A 21,986-nucleotide genomic window follows, 5' to 3' on the forward strand; every position below is an offset into this window, starting at 1 on the left:
TCCACTGATCAGCTTCCACCTGTTTAGGCAAAAGTTTTAAACTATGACTTCTTTGGCTTTGTACAAATGGAAGGAATAAAACCTTTGGAAAGGGCAGTTCATGTAGCGAACAAATTTAAGCTAATGGTTAGATGCATAAGGTAAATCAACTGGGATAAATATTTGCCTCATGAAAAACACTCATAGCTACGCAAATAATTTGGTAGTGTTTTCAGTGGTTTTTGTATTATTTGGTGTTTAAACCTCAAGAGGGCATTCCTTTCCAAGAGATGTTTGAACTGCCCAAAGAAAAATTTGGTGAGGTTCTGTGCTCTGTTATGCACAGGTTAGATCGTTATTATAACCTATCTATCTTCAACAACAGATTAACTTTCCTTTTCTAGATTATAGTTTATTTCTGTCCCATCTGAGAATAAACGGTTTTTGCAGTCATCTGGTTCAAGAGGAAGGAAATAAATTGGTCAGAAAATAAGCTATGTATGGATGTAATCTTTTGGGAAAACTGTTTACATGCAAGACAAGTGTAAGAGAAGACCAGAGGGTTTCTTTTTCCCCTCTTCTTGAGTGTACAGGAACATTACAAATGGCTAAATGAGAAGGGTACTTGTGAGTCTGGTTGCTCTATTATATGAACCAAATCTGTGCCATTTAACCTCTCCTGCATAATGCATCCTTCCATTCAGCAGGGACTACATAAGAACAAGTCACACATCAGAGTATGGGCATCTGCACTTCATTCTTTCTTTGTAAAATAGCCTCTTACCTTTTAGATAAGAGCCTCTTTTATATAAGAGGCTTCTGTGTTACTTTTAGAGAAAAGGTAGCACACAAGAAATAAAATTTTACCTTCATATATTAGAGCTATGTTCATGATTCTTTACGTACATTGGCATTGCAATTTCTCAGGCCTGTATTTAGATTTCATTATTCAGTAGCTCAGGATTGAATTGTTCTTTCTTTAACTTCCCCTAAAACTTCAAGAGAAAGACTTTTTCTAATTTTTTCTTAAATGTTTGGAGAACATAATCTGCTTCTCTTTTGTCTACCTAAAATACAGAAAACTTTTTTGAGTGAATTAATTAGGTTTCTTGGCTTCACAAATCCTCTATCTGCTCATCTGAAAGAGATGCCTTAGTCCTTCTGACCATCAAAATGACCTTTCATCACTGTTACCTCACCTTGTATGGTTTCAGAATCTTTTTTGAAGCCTAATACTGTACGTTTTGTGAGAATAACATTGTGTTTAAAAATTGCTCTTTCTTTCCATCAAAATTAATTTAAAATGTTTTGTCTAGCACAAATAAAGTTTTGCAGCACTTGAGACAGAAGATGTGATAAATACTGGATATCTGTTAAGTTCTATGATGTATGTTTCATCATGTATCTAGATTAAAGGTGTTGCATTTTCAGTTCACGATGGTACCAAGTGAAACAAAAAAGATAAAGATTTCAGAATGTCCCACTTTCTTACAGCTCATATGAAAGTCACTAAATCAAAAAGCATCGTTCTGTTTTCCAGTCTTGATGCTCCTTTTTTTTTTTTGGAAAGTGGTAGCAATTTCGTATTTTGAGAATCCAAATGCTTTGGGAGAACAAAAAGGTAGAGCCTATCATCTGGTCTTCACTAAGACATCCTAGAAGCTGGGCTTCTAGTCATTTTTATACTTGTAAGTGCTTTGGATTGCGGAATCCCAACAGCCATTAAGAAAAGGCCATTTGGAGGCACAGAAAATATGATTGTAGCTTTTCACTGTATGCACAGTGTCATGTAAAGCTATTTCATACTTCTGTGAATCTTAATACCCTTAATACCAGGAAACAAGCTATAGGGTGGAGTTTTTGAAATAATAAATCTCATAGCTCAAGAGCAGTTGATCGGGTTATTAATAATCCTAGATATGGGCAAAATGAATAAACTGCTTCAGTGAGTTTTTAGAAGTTGATTAACATTTTGTCTTAATCTTCTACCATTTTCCTTGGCAATGTGGAAGTACTTTGCGCCAACATGAATTGCAGTATCATTATGAGAATTGTTGTAACTTAAAATAGACTTTATTAGTTTGATGTAAGAATTATTAAATGGGGTTCTGTAGGTACAGTTAGTGGTTAGATTTTCATAGGGATCTATTCTATGATGAGATGAACTTAAGTCCCAGTTTCCTAACTTGATCTCATCAGTGCATCTGACCTGAGTGAGGTTAGGAATCTGTTGTAATCTAAAGGAAAAAACTTGCCTCATATGGAAAAAAATTCTGATATCTGTTATTCATACTTTCCACTGCCATTGTTGAAGAAAATAAAAAATGGAAAGTGCTCACTGAATGAGTATTTGCATTAGAGGAGCAGAAACATTTTCTGTTTCTTTTTTTGTTTTAATCAGCTCCATCTCTGCCTTTTGTAAAGGAAATTAAAAAAGTGATGTTAATACAACCTGCTTATATACCTCCACTTTTGAACAGATCTTTATTTTGGAGATCTGGAAACTATAGATATTATAGTTTAAGCTCCTTAGAGACTTGAGCAAATCCATCATTAATAAATTGTCAGTGGTGTTTACCGTATAGTGAAGTCTGTGAGGGGAGAGAGAATAAGTAATGCTTGGAAGTTCTGTTCCTACTCTCCAACCAGAAACTGTCTTGTCATTCAGCACCTTTCTTTTTTGTGTTTAGGCATCCCAAGCATCTGTATGCTTATACATTTAATTCTAATTCAGTTGAGTTTTTATTTTCTCCTCAATTGAAAGATGGTAAATGGTGAAAGTCATAATTATCCTTAAGTTTTAACCTGTTCTTACAACCCTTATTGTTCAGCTTACTGTTCAAAAAGCGATTTATTTCATGCAGTCGTAAGGCCAGTCCTTTTAAACTGACAAAATTCTTAAGTACCCGTGTTAGGATTGCTACTGTATTTGTTGAGTGTATAGCAGAATGAAGTATAATATACTTCTAGTTTCAAAGAATTTACCGATCTCATATATGGTATTGTGAAGAGAAAATAGAGGTATGAAATAAGAAATGTAGACAGTGGGTTAACATCACAGCTAGGAATTAAACTAGTGAGTCATATATTCTAGTGCTACACTGTTCAGATAGAGCAGGGTGTTTTGGGTTCTGGAGAATATTATGCTGTTGAAGTCTGGGTAGGAGATTACTGTATAGAACTGTAGTTTGCCCTGTCGTAAAAGACTGAGACACTGAACACAGAAAGATAGGTTGTTAAAGTGCTGACTATTTAAAAGCTAACACTTTAGGTAAGGGACTTTTTAATAGTTGTAGTAAGAATAAGGAAGGGTTAATTTCTGAAAATTAGTCAGCTTTTTATTAATAGGCAAGAAAACATACATTGATATTTTGTCTAGCACTGTCATGTCTAAAATTATCTGTGCTGGTTAACTTGGCCAACCTATTTCAAAAGAGGCTATGTGAGCTACAGAACTGAGGCTGTTCTGGAACAAAGACTAAGCTGAACTCCTGACAAGAAAACCTGAATGGAAACTCTTCACAGATTTTATATTTGCAATATCTGATACTAATTAGATAAGTGAACTTCAGACAGAGATATTTCAGAGATTTTAGGTACTTTTGTCTTCCTGTAACTGTCAGTAAACTAGGAAATGCATAGGAAACTTACTAAATTTTCTTTTTTTTTTAACCTGCCTGAGTTCAGCTATGTTAGTTTTAAAGGTGAAAGCTTACCTTGTGTGTTTGCTTTAGCAGCAGCTGCAAAAAACTCTTGGAGTATGTGTATGGATATTTGACATACAGAGGAGTCATATGTTACAGCTGTTCAGTTTTCTGGTGCCAAACATATTTTAAAGTATGTAGTAGCTCATTATCATTGGTATCAGTCCAAATCTATTCTGATGCATTTTGATACTGGAATAGTGTGAGGTTTGAGTTCTTGTGGGGTTTTAACATCATCTTTATTATCTCAAAGACACTCATGCTTAACAAGGACCAAACTTATGTGGTCTTTCAAGCCCTAATGACTGAAGTTATGTTGCACTAAAAAAGAAGCGAGAAAGCCCCCACACTTCCAATAAGTTTTGTAGGGAACCTTTTCCGGCTTGCTTTTTTTCTCCCCTCCTCCCCCCACTCCATCTTTATTGTTTTGTGCTTACTGCTAACACTGACACAGGTAAAAAATTAACACATTGTCTGTGTTGTATAAAATAGGGTATAGAGTAATCATTGCTTCTTGATGTCTTAGCTTGCAATAATTTTGTAGTAATAATGGAAAGGAAAGATAGGCAAATGTGTACCAGTACAGTGAGAATAATAATATAGTCAAAAGTAAAATGAAATGTGTAAACCGAAATATTTTGAAGCTATTTTGATTTTTTTTTTTAAGTTTTGTAAAATATAGTGTTAAATGATCTAACTTAGAAGCCAGTGTTATTTAGTAATAATAACCACAGATAAAAATGTATTGTGAACTATTGCTGTGTTTTGATATACAAAGTTGTGACTACTGTATTGCAGAATAAACCACCCCATTAAAACATTATCCACTTCATGGTTCTCAAACTTCTTTTCTCTTGTTTTGTATTAAAGTCCTCTTTCCTATCACTGTTCTCACAGATGTGTGTTTCCACTCTGATCAGTTCCAAATCACTGTAATACAGTTTGTTGCGTACTTTCCTGCCAAATGAAGGTTGTCATTCACAGTACCTGTTAAATGAAAAGACGAAAAGCCTCCACCCTCACTGCCCCCCAAGAATACAAGAAACAAACCAAAATAGCCTTGTGATGGTAGTCATGACCTTGACTCAGTCTGTCCTAATGTATCTCCAAATTTTTCCTTGCATGTTGAGGCAAATTTGTCCTTCACCCGCCAAATTTTTCCTTGCATGTTGAAACAATTTGGTCCTTCACATTTAACCTAGGCCTTCTCTCCTTAGGTAGTTTCTATGCCTTCTGTCTACATGGAGGTATTACAGGGAATTGCTTCCTCTATATGCCTGAAGTCCAGTTTTTCAGAGCCTGTGTTCGAACCAGCCTAGTATTTGGTAATGCACAGTGGAGAAGAAAGTATAACCCTGCCTGGGGATTTTTTGTTGTTGTGGCATTTTGGTTGTTGGTTTTTAAGTCTGTCGTTTCTCATCCCATCTTACTGTAGCAGAAAGGAAGAGTAGAGGTCAGAATTTACAAGATGTTTTTAGAATTTTTTTTTTTTTTCTTAATAGTTTTCCAAGTCTCATGACAGCTTCATGGAGGCTCTTTGTCTTGGCAGTGGCTGACAGTAGTGTACCACTGGTAGATACCAAGGGCAGGAGGGGCAGGGTAGTGGTAGGGTAAGGGTATGCGTAGTGGTAGTTTCTCAGAACAATTTCCCAACTCTTACTTTGCAGCTTGGGGCTTGTAAAAACAGAATGGTGTCCTCTTACGCCATAGGCCTTGGTACATTTTCGTATTCAGTAGTTTGTCCACTAGGTATTTATTAGTAACAAAATTATTACCCTGCCAGGGGAGTTTTTGAACTTGTTTTCATTTAATGACAAAACAGGTAATGGTATTTTTAATTTCTAATCTACATTTAGCTTATATTTTATTATTATTTAATAAGGGATTACAATGAACAAGTAGAATAATGCTTTTAAAATCCAGCAATAATTAAAAAAACCCTGACAACTGACCCTGTTAAGAAGAGAATAGGCTTTTTACTGTGGCAGAGGTTTGGACCATTCCACAGCCTGAGCTGCTTTCATTTTCCATCCCAGTGTCCTCAAGTTATGAGAGGCAGAGACTAAAGCCAGATGGGATATAGTGAAAGATCTTCATCTTCCTGCTTTCTTTCTTCCCTGAAATGTAATTGGTACTTCAACAGGAAAGTTTAGTCTCCAACTTGAGAATCATTTGGTTGGCCAATATTTCAGACTGTTGAGATTACTACATTTAGCAAAGCATGAAACTTCTAATAAACTTAAAACTAATCTTGTTTTTCAGACTGAAAACCTAGAGAGTACCATAACCATACCAGATATCAAATTACACAGCAACCCTTCAGCTTTTAATGTTTACTGCAATGTCCGCCATTGTGTGTTGGAGTGGCAAAAAAAGGAAGCATCTGTATCTCTGGCTTCAAAGAACAGTGTACAGAGTGGGGATTCGGACAGTGACGAAGAAGAGGAATCCAAAGAGCCACCTATTAAACTCCCAAAGGCAAGTAACTGGATATAGTTTAAAGCGTGCCATGCATTTCATCTAGTGTTGGTATGTTCTTTGTGGGGAATAAAGAACAGCATTACAAGCCAGCTGCTCAGAGAATAGCTATAGTTTATTTGTAGTCAGTCTAGTCCAGAATCGTCTGATTTGTTGAATTAGGAAGATCTGTATATCCCAGTAATTAATTTTAAGTCAGTTAAATGCCAGGTAGACATTAAGCATGTACTCCTGTACTGGTGGTTGAAAATAACTGACAGCCTTTAGAGGTCTACAAAAAATGTAAATAAGGCAGCTCTTATCTGTGAGAGACTACTACCTGTAGTGATAAAGGCTGCTTTCTTTTGCTTTACCCTATAAAAGAATAAATCTTTCTGCTATTGGAATTCAACTGATGGAGTGTTTTCTAAGATGGTTTGCCAGGTATATGTGTAATTGCAGTAATTGCCTATTATTCTTACTACCTTAGTTTTTTGATCATCCCCTGTTTTGGCTCCAGTGCCTTTTGGCACTATAGTAATGCACATTAAGAATTTGGACATTACAGTTGAACAGGGTAGGTTTTTTACTGTTCACTACTTCTGTGCTTATAATTTATATAGGAGTTACTGATTTTTTTTCTTTTTCTTAATTTGCTGATTCACTGGTTTTGTACTATGTAACTTCTGTGCATCTAGTTTTGATTATTGCTAGCTTATTGATGCTATGAATCCTGCTTCCTTTTGTTGTTCTGAGTCTAAAAAGCACGTTCATATTAACTTTTTCTTTGCTCTGAACCAAACACTAATTAAAAAGGTTCTTGCAGCAGTGATTATGTAGAATGTTCTAGTTGCTTAGAAAATTAGAATTTTATAGGTGTTTGTGTTAGGCAGCATTATCTGAAGGGCAGAGTTGGCACCCAAATATAATGGTGCAGAATTGAAAAGGAATAAAATGAAGTTATGTAACTGCAATTTGGTAACTGAAATTTCATGGTTGATAAGTCACAGAGTAAATAGACTGGTTTGGGTTGGAAGGGACCTTAAGGATCACCTGGTTCCAACCCTCCCTGCCATGGGCAGGGACACCTTCCACTGGACGAGGTTACTCAAAGCCCTATCCAGCCTGGCCTTGAACACTTCCATGGATGGGGCAGCCACAGCTTCTCTGGGCAACCTGTGCCAGTATCTCACCTTCCTGTCTCTCCCCTTGCAGTTTAGAGCCATTCCCTTTGTTTATGAACTGCATTTGACTCTTTGTGGATTGTGTTAAGTGAATTAGCAAGTGATTGTAGATGTGTCATTTGAAATATAAGTAAAAGGCAATGTAGCTATTAGCATTCATAAAGAATTCAATGGAGTCTTAAAGAGATTTTGAAATGAAAGAGGTTCCAAGAAGGATGAGATTTATCAGGGGTATGGACAGAACACTTGCAAGTGGAAACTAGAACACTGATACTGTTTAAAGGTGTCATAGAGCTTATCAGAAGGATAAACCGGAAAAGTAGTACAGGTTTAAAAAGATGGTGGCTTAGAAAAAATGGTAGGAAAACTCTAGGTAGGAGCCTTTCTTTTATCTCAAAATGTCTTTGTCCAGGCTAGAATTTTGTGTACCTTTTGTGAGGTGGGTTTACACTTTTGATCTGAAGTCTCAAAGATATTGCAAAGGGAATGGGAGGATGGCTGCATGGAGAGCATCAGTAAGAGCTGGCATGTTGTGACACAGAGACTATGGCTGCAGCAATACTTGTTTTCGCTCAGACCTGTCAGAAAGCAGTGAGAATAAGCTTAAGATGTCTTGAAAAGAAGTTTTCTTGTTCTTTCCTTCGGTGCACAGTTTGGAGGAGTTGAAACATTATATATATGTGTGTCTATATATAAAATATGCATATATATGTATATAAAGGTTAAAAGACCTGTTTTAAGAAGCCTACCCAGTCTGTCGATCTCAGATACTGAAAAAAAAACCAACCCCAAACAACCCAAAGCCTGTGCAGATCAGGCAAAATCCCAGCAGAACTATCCATTGTTAATTCCTACTGTAGTAGAAGTTTTTAAAATTATCTTTTCTGTTTGTTAGATTCTCTGCTTTCTCCAGCTGCCTCTTGTCAGCTGCTAGATGAGGTTTTCAGTCTGAAGATTGGGAAGAATACAATAAAATACTCAGTTGCATTTTATTCTTTAGCCTACTACAGTGCATTTTATATACTACAGTGCATTTTATTCTTTAGCCTACAAGATCAGCATAGAAGGGTTTGGGTTGGAAGGGACGTTAAGGATCACCTAGTTCCAAGCCCCCTGCCATGGGCAGGGACACCTTCCGTTAGACCAGGTTGCTTAAATCCCTGTCCAGATTGGCCTTGAACACTTCCAGGGATGGGGCAGCCACAGCTTCTTTGGGCAACCTGTTCCAGTGGCTCACCACCATCATAGTGAAGGATTGCTTCCAAGTATCTGGTCTATATCTATCCTCTTTCAGTTCAAAGCCATTCCCCCTTGTCCTATCACTGCTTGCTTTTATAAAAAGAAACTAAAAAGATGATAACTGAGTTTTGGATCCTGGAAAAACCATCCATGGTGTTATTTTGTTGATATTTTTACCCCTGTAGATTCTATGCATGTGCTTTCTTCCACTGCACTGAAGATATGAAATGAAAGGTGCAATTTTCAAGAAAATTGCAGTTGCACTCTGAAGACTTGATTTAATTATGTTTCTATTCTTCCTCCAAAAATCAAACAGGTGGTACAATAAGTTGAGGAAGACAGGAATAAAAATAAATTGAATGACAGAAAGGACATTTATGAGGCATCCAGTAGAACTTACTATTGCCCGTCAGAATATATTTGTTTTAGGCATGAGTGGCAGTTCCATTAACTTATTTTCATGTTTCAGTCTTTTTTTTTCCTTAGATTTTAGTCAGGGGTGAACCTACATTAAACACTCTAAGCACTGGGGCTCTGGTCCTGACAGAAACACATGGTGAAGTTTTGAAGATACAGTTGTGTCACGGTTTAAACCCAGACGGTAACTCAGAACCACACAGCTCACTCTTCCCCTTCTTCCTCCCCCCACTCCCAGAGGGATGGGGAGGAGAATCGAAAGAATGCAACTCCCATGGGTTGAGATAAGAACAGTCCAATAACTAAGGTATGACACAAACCACTGCTGCTACCACCAATAATAATAATGATAACGAAAATAACAAGGGAAGAGAATACAACCTCTCACCACCTGCTGACCGATACCCAGCCCGACCCAAGCAGTGATCTAGCCGTTCAGGGTAACTGCCCCCAGTTTATATAGTGGGCATGACATGCTGTGGTATGGAATACCTCTTTGGCTAGTTTGGGTCAGGTGCCCTGTCTTTGCTTCCTCCCAGCTTCCCCTCCTCCCTGACAGAGCATAAGACTCAGAAAGTCCTTGGTCAGAGTAAACATTACTTAGCAACAACTATAAACATTGGTGTTATCAGCACTGTTCGCAGGCTGAAAGTCAAAACCACAGCACTGCACCAGTTACTAAAGAAGGAGAAAAATGACTGCTGCTCCTGGACCCAGGACAGGTTGCTTATTTGTAATTAGTTAACCACCTTCTTTCACCTTCATCATTGCTACATACTTTGAAAAGGAAGTGAAAGGAAACATTCAGTGGAGAGAAGAATAATTGTAATCTCAGAATATTCAGGAATTCTAAAAGCGAAAATCAGGAGTGGCTGTAACAGTGCTTTTACAGATGTTGTATCTGTTGGCATAATGCATGTCTAAGTACATATGGAGTTCCAGTGACGAGCAATTAATCCTCATTTTTGTGACAAAAAATAATCTCGGAGGCTTTGAAGAGGCAAGTACTGGTTCTGCCAGTATCAGCTGTCAAATGCATCATTACTGAATTTGGGAATTCAGGCTGCAAGCCAATTCTAGCTTGCTGGTTCTCATTAATGAGCAAGGAAAAAGGTCTGTCAAAGTGCAAACTGCATAGAAATTAGAAGGCCTCAGAGGCAGTTTGTCTTACATTATAAAAAAAAAAAAAGTAAGTTTTTCAGGGAACTATTACTCTGCTTAGATAAGCGATTTCATATAATGACATTGCTTCTAGTATTTGCTAGTACAGTTGTGTAGGTGGGTTCTTGATTTTAATTCTTTTGTATTTTGTATTTAATGCCTTTGTATTCTGTATTACATTTTTGTTATTCAAATAACTATCTTGTTCTGTGAACCTTGGGATATACCCTTATTGGTGAAGATGCAAAAATACTAACAGTTACTCTGAAATATCTTTTCTTCCTTAGATCATTGAAGTTGGATTATGTGAAGTTTTTGAACTGATAAAGGAGACGAGATTTTCTCATCCATCTTTGTGTCTCAGGAGCCTACAAGCCCTACTTAATGTGCTTCAGGGCCAGCAACCAGAAGGCCTGCAGTCAGAACCTCCTGAAGTCCTAGGTAATGTCTCATCTATTACTGTATTTGTATTAATACGTATCTGTTACTGTGTTGGACAGAATAAAATGGTTTCTTGCAGGTATTTTTGTGAGATAGTAATGTGCTTGTTCTCAACTGACTGACTTTATTCTGGAGTGTAAACTCTTTATGGTGTAACCAGTACTTTCTCAGCATTAATTTTTTATAGAATAGTAATCTTGGGATGTAAAGGAGTATGTGTGTGTATATATATGAAGTATTTTGTTGCTGTGTAATGCAACATTTCAGTGAAACATAGTAAACCGTACAACCTTAAAAATTCATTTGTCTTACTGAAGGTATAAAATACTTGGTCTTATTGGAAAGAAGGTAGTTCTACAGTGAACTTACCATCTGCTGTTGTAATGTGTAGCTTAGCTATTTAATGTTGCAATTTATATAAAGCTATTAAGAAAAGTGTCAGAATTCTTGCTTTTGTTTCCTCTGGTCATCCAAAAGCTTCTCTGAAAATTAATTTTGTTTTTAATGATACTGAAAATAAAAGTTGAACTTCTGACAGCTCTGAGTGTATAATTATGTCGTCTAAGTTAAAATCTAATTATCTTTTGTTAACTCATAGTTTTTACTGGTTTATAGAATTGCGAGGAAGGCTAGGCTGTAGCATCTTTTTTTTAAAAGTAAAATAAAAAATAAAATACATCTCAGAGTTTTTATGTATGTTTTCCTGTATTATGGCTCAACAGTATTCCATTTCCAAACATGATAGTAGTTTGCTCCAGAAGGCTTTTATTTTGTATTGATGCAGAGTATTAAAAAAGCTACAAAGAAGGCTTTATTTTGATTGCTGCTTTAGTGATTATTTATGTATACAATCAAAAAAATTGAAGTGGATTTCAGTTCACACCTTGATTGTTACAGATGTTCAGTCACTACACAGTGCTTGAAAAGAGGCAAAGGATCAGAATAATTTTCAAGCTTTGATTTGAAATGCTTGTTTCTGAGAAATGAGATGTGCTTCAAATGGATCATGGTCATAAAGACCTACACATCATGTTAGTGATGAGGTAGACTGAATAGGCAGGTAAAATAACTCTGGCCCATTTCTTGTTAATGTGTTCCACTGTAATAGAAGGACTTTGATTTTCTTCTTTGACTGTTGTGATAATCAAGACTCAACATATTCTGGTGGAAAAAGAATGAAAAGTTCAGAATGTTTTAGGCCTATTTAAATGAGATGCTTTCTTTTCTAGGGCTAAACTTATGGCTGAGGAAAGATGTATTTTTTGTAAGTTTTAATTTCACATTGACTGGCAAATTGCTTTGTGTGATTTTGTGACTTGTCTGTGTAATTACTGTGTTTTATCTGCAGAATCCCTGTTCCAGCTTCTTCTGGAGATAACTGTCCGTAGCACAGGAATGAATGACAGTACAGGACAGTCCTTGACAGCACTTTCCTGTGCTTGCCTCTTCAGTTTGGTAGCTGCATGGGGAGAGACAGGAAGGACGTTGCAAGCAATCTCTGCTATCCTCACCAATAATGGCAGCCATGCTTGTCAAACTATTCAGGTCTTGCAATAAAACTTCTCTGTATTTGGGGGTTTATGTAAATGATGCGTACATGAGTTCTGAGAAGATCTATTGTGTAAATTCAGTTAATCTTTTTACCCTCGCTAGTTTTGCAATAAGAGTAGGTTTTTCTTTGTCTTTCTTGAGTTAGAGATAGAACAGAAAATGCAACATTTGAAAAACAGTTGTGTTTTTTTACTCTTTATTTTACCATTTAGGTGCCAACCATTTTAAACTCTCTTCAACGGAGTGTACAGGCAGTTCTGGTGGGCAAAATCCAAATCCAGGACTGGTTCAGTAATGGGATAAAGAAGGCAGCCTTGATGCACAAATGGCCATTGAAAGAAATCTCTGTAGATGATGATGACCAGTGCCTACTTCAGAGTGATGGCTTTTTCCTCTATCTCTTGTGTAAAGATGGACTTTACAAAATCGGTTCTGGATATAGCGGGACAGTGAGGGTAATGTGATTTCTTCTTGCCTGATGAATGGCAGTTAAAATAATAACTTTTATGATGTCCTCTTTCCATTGAGAATCTTCGAGGTTACTAATGATCAGTTCTTCTGCAGTTTGTCTAAATTTTTCTGATTATTTATATGAGAATTTTACAGTATTTTCTTAAAATTTTTGCTTGTCAATATGGCTCAAGACATTGTTAGACAGTAAATGATTATTTTTAAAATTGTCACTCTGGTATTTATTAAATGATTGGATTTGTTTGCTTTCCAGGGCCATATATACAATTCTACATCCCGCATCAAAAATAGAAAGGAAAAAAAGTCTTGGTTAGGCTATGCTCAGGTAGGTGAATACTTAAAACATGCACCTCACCCCCCATCCCTCATGATTAATTTAAGTAGACCTTGGCTTAGAGTAAACTTACGTGGATATTGTATTGTTGTTTTGACTTCAGTTGTAAAAACCAGGTTTTTGGTACTGACTTTTAAATTGTGGAAGCTGAGGAACATCCAATGGGGCTGACATATAGAAACATGTAATGAAAAGTTTCACTGGTGTTGTCACTCTAGGCTTTCTCACAATATGATGGTTTAACATGTAAATTTATGATTTGTACAGTCAGTTGATGTATGCTTCTTGAAGAAGTTAATGGATGGAAAAATATGCTTTTGCAAAAAAATAGTGTAAAAATACTTGAAATATCTATTTATGAAAATAAATTGACTTTGAAACATTTGCAGTAAAATAAGAAGTACTATTTTGGTTGGGGGAGGATTGAGGGTGCGTAAGCCGTAAGTAGAGATAATTGTTCATGTTACCACTGCAGAGTTAACTATATTTGGATATTTTGTTTTCTTAGAGTTAGTTTCTGGAATATCAACCACCTTTTTTTATACCTTTGCCATTCATTATAAAAATTGTGGGGTGTTTAGAATCCTGTTATTACCACTGTATGTGTTCTCTTTCTCACTCTCAAAAAACACCACAACAAACCCCAAAAGAAACAAAAACAACCCCCACAACAAAACACAGATTAAATTTCAGAAAATAATGAATTTACTTTATCTTGTAACTGCTACGTAATTTTTATGAGTGACCTCATTGTCCCATTGTGAAATTAAGTGCACTCCTTGCCATGTTTTTGAAGTTAAATTGTTCAGTACAAATATGTATTCTGTTATGCAGTTGTCTCATATATATGCATACACACACAAAATTGGGTTTTGTTTAGTATCAAAACAGGTCACCAAAAGGAATACTGGCACAATACAAGTGTGCAGATGCATTCATTCAAGAGCCCATTTTATCAATTTGGAAAATAATTGGATCCATACAGTTTCACTATATAGAGTTACACATTTGGACATTTTGTACATAGCTATAAATGTATTTGATATTCTCTGAGTGCTTGTACAGGTATATGCAGTCACAGTGACTGTACCCAAAGACGCTGTTAGTTGGAAGAATGTCACTCAGGGGCTGTATTTATAGGAAGATGTGTAAATTGCATTTGCTGCTAAGTATGTGTTCATAAAAGAGGTTAACATGTGCCTTCAGTCTCATTTCACTTCAGGTGCTTGGTTAAGTCATCTCAAATTCAAGTGATTTTTCTAACTTCATCGTATCAGTTATTTTAGACCGAAACTTTTTCTTGTCTATTTTAATGCTCTTTACTTGTTTTTCCTAGTTTGTGTGGGTTTGATTTTTCAGATTTCACAGAGATTGATTTATTCAGGAAACTTCAAATAGTTTAGATGGAAGTAAAAGGGTTGGTTGGATTTTTCTGTTGATGATCATAATTAGGTTTGACAGATGAAGATATTCTGAGGTTAAGCCTTAATGACCTCCCTGTGAAATGCATCCATTCTTACATGTGTGAAAGCCCCACCAGAGGTCAGTTGTGCTTAAAGCAAGTGCAAGCCATTGTTGTATCTACTGCTATGACACTGCTGTTGTCAGGATCATTACTTAGTCATTTTTCATATTGGCCTCTGCAACTCTCCTTCAGGTGAATGCTATTTTTTTCTTGGCCTCAGTCACCTTGAAATGAGTATGCTTATAAGAGCCCTTAAGTAGTCTGCTTCTGTAGCTACTTTTATAGCAGAAGTGCTTTCTAAGTGTAAATTCCCCAAATGTGTTCCTGACCTGCTCCCTCAAAATATTTGAAGGGTCCGCAAGCATTGTAGCATCAAAAAAGATAGGAGAGCAAAGTTGCCATATTGCCTCTCTTACGTCTCTGTGCACGTTATGCACACCATCTTGTTTAAGCTAAGAAAACCTCACTTGGCTGTATTTTTTTAAAAACATGCACTCAAAATTATGGGTATAAACAATAAACCTCAAATGTGAGTTTCAGGTAGGCAAATCTTTATACTGAGAAGCCTTCTAAACTGGTGACTGAATAAAACCTTACAAATATATGCACAGATGAACAGAGAGGGGATGCTTCCTGACACGGACTGCTGACCAGAATAGGTAATTTTGGGGAAATGAAGGCATTCTGCACATGGAGAAGCAGAAAGAGAAACTTAGCAGTCCTGAATATATCCATTCCCTTAGGTCTGGCTACAAGCTAGGAAGTGAGCAGTGTATGTAACTCATTGTATGTGACCTTGTGTCATGGCTGCTGTCATCAAAATCACCATATACTTTGTGGGCATTTCTTTGAAGGGCTCAGAGAAGAAATACATGGAATCTTGTTAGCATGGGGGTCAAAGTAGTTAATCAAGGGTTTTTAATGCACATATTTATTAATGATCACCTTTCTATGTAGGGTAATATATGTATCTGCTTCCTGGAATTCCTGTGAATCTTTTGTTGATTTGGAAAGTGGGAACAGGAACACTGGTTTTTACTGTGGCTGTGTATCTGAACTGTAATTGTATGCACATATGAAGAACAGCATTACTATATATGGCTTCAAAAGCTGTATATGATCTTTAGTATGCTGATCTACAGCATCTAAAAATGGTGGAGGAAGGAGGTCAAATTTCCATTTTTACTGTAGAATTTAATTAGTGGAAAAAAGTTGATAAAATTAAGTAATTTTAATGTAAAACTAAAAGTTTTCCAAAATTTTTAAAAAAATACCTGAGATGATTGCATTTTTTTTCACTCTTGACAATACCCTTTAATGTAATTAAGAATATTTCCATAACAATATATATATTGTTACTCTTACCAGGGTTATTTATTATATAGAGATGCGAATAATCACAGTATGACAGCCATAAGAATAAACCCTGAAACCTTGGAACAAGACGGTACAGTTGCTTTGCCAGGTAAGAATCTCCAGCTATGAGAAGATGATATATAGCATAGCATGTTTACATGCTATGTATTTTCAGGTAAGCAGAAGAGAAACTGAGACAGACTTTGAGATTATGAAGAGACTGCTTTTTCGTGACTTTGGTTTGCTGCACTAGGCCAACTGCAGTATTTCATTCAGAGGTCTTCCATCTTACTCTTGACTGCTACAAGAATATTGCGACATTTTAGGATGTATGGTCATTTTAATTTAAAGACTCCAAGAGCTTAACTCCCTTCTTAAAGAATTTTTGTTTATCACCTTGTTTAAACTTTGAGCATTTGGCTCAGATATGACCTTGTTTCCAGTACCTAGTACATCTAGGTAGTAAACTATGGCCAAACCCTTTTGTTTTTTAATATAGGTAGAAATGTATTCAGTAGTCAAAGGAGGCTAATGAACATTGAGGAACTGTGCTCCTGATGTTTAAATTGTGGATTTTTGTTTATCTGTTTTGGATTTTTTTGTAGTTTTGTTTGGGCTTTTCATTTGGGGTGTTCTTTGCAAAGGAGCCTCATAACTTGGGTCTCTGTTTTGAAGATGAGGATGTTCTCAGAACATCCTGTAATAACCTTCTGGAAAAACATATCTGTTCTTAGCCACTCACAAAAAACAGCAGAAAGGCATAAGAATATCTTTTGATTGAACAACTACAGCCTTATTCTATACATCAGAAGAAAGATTTTGTGTTGCATCCTGACATGAATAAAAGGGCACTGATTAAAACCTCAGGAAAAATCTCCAGGCTTTCTGTATTTCTAACACAAACAGTAATTCTTGAATTGCTTTGTAGAATTGTTTTTCTACTTTCTTCACCTCAAGGTAGCTTCTTCAACAAATAGGATCCTTTGAGGTTCTCAATTATGTTACCACTGGTAAACAAATCATTGCTATTCGTGCAAGTCTTGAGAGACACTTGAGAACATTTAAAGTCTACACCTCTGAACTGCTAGCTTTCTTTCGCAAATCTCAGTGGCAAGTGTCATTCTGCAAGACAGACTGTATTGTGTTTATACTGTAAAAAGACACAAAATAAACAAAAGCATGCCTGCTAAACAAAAATGTATTAATCTTTCAGTGAAAAAGGAAATTTTGTAACTGCAGGAATACCTATTCATAAATCCCTTGAAGTATTTCACACAGTTGCATTTTTTATGGTTTCTGATGGTGTCGAAGTGGATGCTAGATGTTTTCCTAATGCCTATCCTTTGTGTTTCAGCCTTTGAACTTGCTGGTTTTGCTTTCTGCACTTCTCTGTGTTACATTGTGAGCAGAGATGGTCTTGTTCTTTTGTCTAGGACAAATTCAAAGGGGTCCACTTCTGGTTATTTGCATTTCCTGTTAGAAGGAATGAAAGGGAATGAGAGGTATATATCTTGAGGAAACCTAAGTAGGTACATAACTCTAAATAGTAGTGGCTGCTAATAACTCACACGTTGTAGTTCTGAAAAACCACACCAGATAGAACTAGAGAGTAGTAACCTCGCCAACAGCTGAACACTGATATGGCTCCTACTTGGTATGGTATTCAGACATGGCTGTATCTGGAGTTAATCTGTTTCAAATGCCTATGTTGGTGATAGTGCATTTAAATAAGGTATTCATATTTATTCATGCAGGTATGCATAGGAGATGAGGAGTTCATTAGGAGATATGGTTAGGAATTGATCCTAGCTAGAAGTCACGTGACCTTAGAAAACTTAGTGAGCTATGGAATGTTATCTTTTCCTTTCTCGGTATGATCCATCAGCTTCTTGAAACCATAAATTTCTATTTCAAAGGGCAGTATTTCTGCTCTGATAGATAATCTAGCAAATCTGACAGGGTGTCTGGAGCTACCAGACACTGTGTCAGCATTCTTGTATCTAATGCTTTTGCCAAGCTTCATACACTGTCCTTGAGCTGTGGATCTGTCTTTCCAGTCCAAATACCATAAAAGAATCTCTGAATTCTGTGAGATTTTCTAGGTGATTGAATCTGAATTTACAGAGGAGGTTTTCATCTTGAACATTTCTTTAACTGTAATGCTTAGAAAGGTTGCTTTGCTCAGCTGAAGAAGTTGAAGTTACGTGTTATGTGGAAGTTACATGTTATGTGGTTTCATTGTTCTTTGAAATTGCACGTGAATATCTTGGTGCTGAGGACTAGTCACTTATTCTGAAAAATACTGCTGAGTTTAGCCTAGATGAGCTCAAGAGTACTTACTAGCAGGCACAAAATGCTGTCATAGATTCACAGGATGTTTTGTGTTGGAAGGGACCTTAAAGATCATCTAGTTCCAACCGCCTGCCATGGGCAGGGACAGCTAGACCAGGTTGCTCAAAGCCCCGTTCAGCCTGACCTTGAACGCCTTCAGGGATGGGGTATCCACTGCTCTGAGCAGCCTGTTCCAGTGTCTCACCACCCTGTGCGTAAATATTTGAATACAAAGGTGGTGCTTGACAGTCATCTTCTCTTGAAACCTCTAATGAGGCTTGTGATTAACAGATGTCTGTAGTTAATGTCCTTTAAATAAAACAGAAGCCCTTTCTGTTACAGTAATCTTCATACAGTAATCTTGGATAGCTTCGTCCCCAGACTAATTTCAAAAGTCAGATTGAATAAAACTACAGTAAGAGCACCTTGCTAGCTGAAACACTATAATATTCTACTTTTTGCAGATATTTCACTTGCCTTCCATTTTCTGCTCCCCTCATTAATTTGATGATTAATGCTGGGCCTGGATGTTATCTTATTAAGTACCAATCTTTAGGAATGATTCAGAAGAGCATCTATATTAAACCCCTCAAATCAAACAAAAACACCCACACCCCAAAAACATCCATGTTCAGATTTTCTATATGAACACAACTACAACACATCTAAAGGACACCCAAAAACGTTTACTATGAGGCTTGCCTCTTCTTGAACTGACTCGAGATCGGCCAACAGCGTAATATGGATCCACTGGTGGCCAAAATACCCTGTTTCCTTGACTGTTGTGTGAGCATTTAATTTTCAGCCATTAAAGGGTTCTTGAAGCTTAGCAATTTTCTATAACCTTTCAGAAATGTCATTTAAATTCTTTTTGGAACTTGTCTTCAAGTTATAGACAACTCCTGTTTTATCACTAGTACCACTTTACAGCATAGAGGATTAGTAACATGAGCAGACTTTGAACAGAGATTATCAGAGATTATTTCTGAGATAGCAATATTTCAAACTTCAGTGTATCTGCCATTCTCCATTCTTTTTGCTGCTTATTCCCTTTGTGATTCGTACCTGTGTGTGCTCTAAGAGGGAAGTTGACTCCTTTAGGTCTGTTTCTTCAAGATGTGAGAGTTAGAGAAGGCCATCTAATGCATATTCTCTTTCTGGGAAGATACTGTATTAGACTGGGCAGTATAGCAGGAAAATGTAAACATGTTTATGCATTTGTGAATCCTGTGGGGTTTTCCATCTGTATTATTTTTATTAGAACATTCCAGCTAGCTAGAAAAACTAGCAAACTTGCTGGATAGGCTGGAAAGATAATTGTATGTGCTTCGTTTAGCATTAAATTTGTTAGATAAAATGACTGATGCTGGATTTTTGTTCAGGTTATGAAGCAGATCTTTAGAGTGTAAAGTAGCTGTCCTGCAATAGAGATCTCTTTCCTGTGTGTAATCAATGAAACAGACACCTTACAAGCCATATAATACCATGTTAGTAGTTTCGCCAGCAGAGCAGGAAGGGAAAAAGAGATGGTGTAGGGTCATACTTTGAGACTTGTAGAGAAAGTGGTCACTCCCGCCTCCTCCTCACCACCCACCCTCACCCCCCCCCACCCCCAAAAAAAAAATATGGGCAGAATTCCGGAATTCTTTCCTTACCTGTTTTTCTTGGAAATAGCTGACCTGTTTTCGGTAGAGGTGCAATATATTCAAATATATGCTTATAGTTTTTCAACCTTCCTAGTTTTGTAGTTTGGTGAAATTTGTAAGTAATGGAAAAATGAAATGAATAATGAAAAGTTTGTTTCTGTTTCATTTATTTCTGTAGGGTTTATATGATGGACTGAGAAATCTTCTTTACCGAATGGGTTTTTAAAAGAAAAAATAGAGTCTTTGGGGGAGGATAAAGACTAACACTCTCAGAAAATTAGAATTCAGTTGTGTTGTTATAGTTTAGAATAGCCCTCACAGGTGAACACTAAATGCTTTTGCAGTTAAATTGTGCAGTAGGCTCTTAAGCTTTATACAGTGGAGAGTGCTTTAATAGCTCTTACGGGGACAAAGGAGTATTATGCTTTTGATGAGAGAGGAGATCCTAGCATAAAATAACGTTACCAGAATGGTAAGATCTCTCTTTAGATAAACTAGAACTCTCATAGTCTCACTGTAATGAGAATAAATTAGACAAAAGCAGAGAACAATGCCTGTATGTATGTTGATATAAACTGCAGTCTGCATCTTTCTCTTACAGATTGTCATACTGAAGGGCAGAATATCCTTTTCACTGATGGAGAATATATTAATCAAATAGCAGCATCTAGAGATGTAAGTCTTACATGTATTGGGTAAACTACTTTTCTCTGAACTGAATTGTTTTATTTTACAATACTTACAACTTCCTTTTTGCTTCCTGTTTGGCTTTTTCTTCACTAACACTGAAATCCATGTAGCTAGAGATAACTAGCTAGATTACTAGTGAGAAACTGCCACATTTGTGCATAAAGAAGCAGTAGTTAGGTATCTATCCGCACAATTTTGACTTTTGGTAGATTTTTCAGGTATTTTTCTCTTTTTCAGGTAAGTTTTCAGGAAAAAAATGGTTGCTTTTCCTGAGGAAAATAATCTTATGTGGAATAATGTTTTTTTAACATGTTATTGTTCAGGGTCTCTATGGGATAAGCTTCTTAAAGCTTAATTTATTTTTTTTTTTCCTAATTTAATTCACTATAATTGCTTTGGTGTGTGTTGGGGAATTTCAGCCAAATTTAATACAAGAGGTATGTTCCAATAGATTGTTTTATATGAAAATTGCCTATTGGCCAAAGCTATAGAACCAACTAAATGTTTCTAGTAGGGGCAAAACCGGTTTAACTGTTCTCTGTGTTTTCTTCAGCAGACAGTTATTATGTTCTTAGTTCTGGACAGGTCCTTATTTTTAGAGAAAGCTGTAAAACAGGGATGGGGTGAGACAGGGTTGTCAAGAGATGCCAGATGTGCATCTGTAAGAAAACCAGGATCAATCCATTTTTGTGCTAACAGAACAATTGTGGGTTTTTTAACATGGCCGGAATTTTGGGTTCTGAATCGGGAGAATTAGAGGACTTAAAAGATAGATGTAAATAGTTGCAAAAGCAAGATTTCTATATTAAAATACAAAGTTAATTATTTCTATAGCAATTTACTACTTTCATAGTGTTCATAGTATTTTTGTAGAAGCCAGTATATATAATACATTTAAGGTCTGTTCAGCTCATCCTGTTTGACATTTTCTTGTTTTCTCCTCTATAATAAATGTTACTTTATCAATGTGTCCTCTAATAGCGTAGTCTGAAATAGTATTATATGGATGTGCTTAGGCCATGAAAAATAAATTAATGCATTTATTCCACAGTATAAAGTAGATTTTTAAAAATTTATTTATTTATTGCAGGATGGCTTTGTAGTGCGAATATTTGCAACAAGTACTGAGCCAGTACTGCAACAAGAACTGCAGCTTAAGCTTGCTAGAAAGTGCTTACATGCATGTGGCATCTCCTTATTTGATCTGGAGAAAGACCTGCACATTATCAGTAAGTCCGCTTCTTTGAACAAGAATAACAAGCCTAGTAATTCAAATAATAAAACTGAAACACTGTCCTTGCCTTTGTTTGGCTTTATTATGTGCAAGAAGGTGTAGCTCAGTTAGAAACATGCGGAGAAGTACAAGGGTTTTGAAAGCACTTAAGTGTTATTTGACTCATAGTAATCCATATGCCCAGTCTGACCCCCCTTTCTGTCTATAGCACTATCCATGGTTTTCCAGTGTTTTCCTCTAGTTCTGTAATAACTGCAATATTACTTGAAGCTTGGACTTCATAGTAGCACTCCTATAACATGTATTTAAGCTACAGAGCTCTTTGC

The 21,986-nt window shown here is 36.4% G+C and overlaps 1 protein-coding gene across 19 annotated transcripts in view; it reads left to right on the plus strand.

Moving 5' to 3' along the window:
* Positions 1–21,986, plus strand: part of MYCBP2 (MYC binding protein 2) — a 191,338-nt gene that overhangs the window by 32,718 nt on the left and 136,634 nt on the right. For 18 of the 19 annotated variants that reach the window (XM_080612121.1, XM_080612132.1, XM_080612134.1 and 15 more), the window contains exons 3-10: positions 5,946–6,161; positions 10,429–10,582; positions 11,931–12,127; positions 12,346–12,588; positions 12,858–12,929; positions 15,772–15,868; positions 20,338–20,411; positions 21,517–21,655. In XM_080612121.1, the coding sequence (XP_080468247.1) occupies positions 5,946–6,161; positions 10,429–10,582; positions 11,931–12,127; positions 12,346–12,588; positions 12,858–12,929; positions 15,772–15,868; positions 20,338–20,411; positions 21,517–21,655 (1,192 nt within the window). The other variant, XM_080612127.1, reaches the window with a different exon arrangement.

Source organism: Psittacula echo, assembly GCF_963264785.1.
Source record: "Psittacula echo genome assembly, chromosome: 3".
Classification (NCBI taxonomy): domain Eukaryota; kingdom Metazoa; phylum Chordata; class Aves; order Psittaciformes; family Psittacidae; genus Psittacula; species Psittacula echo.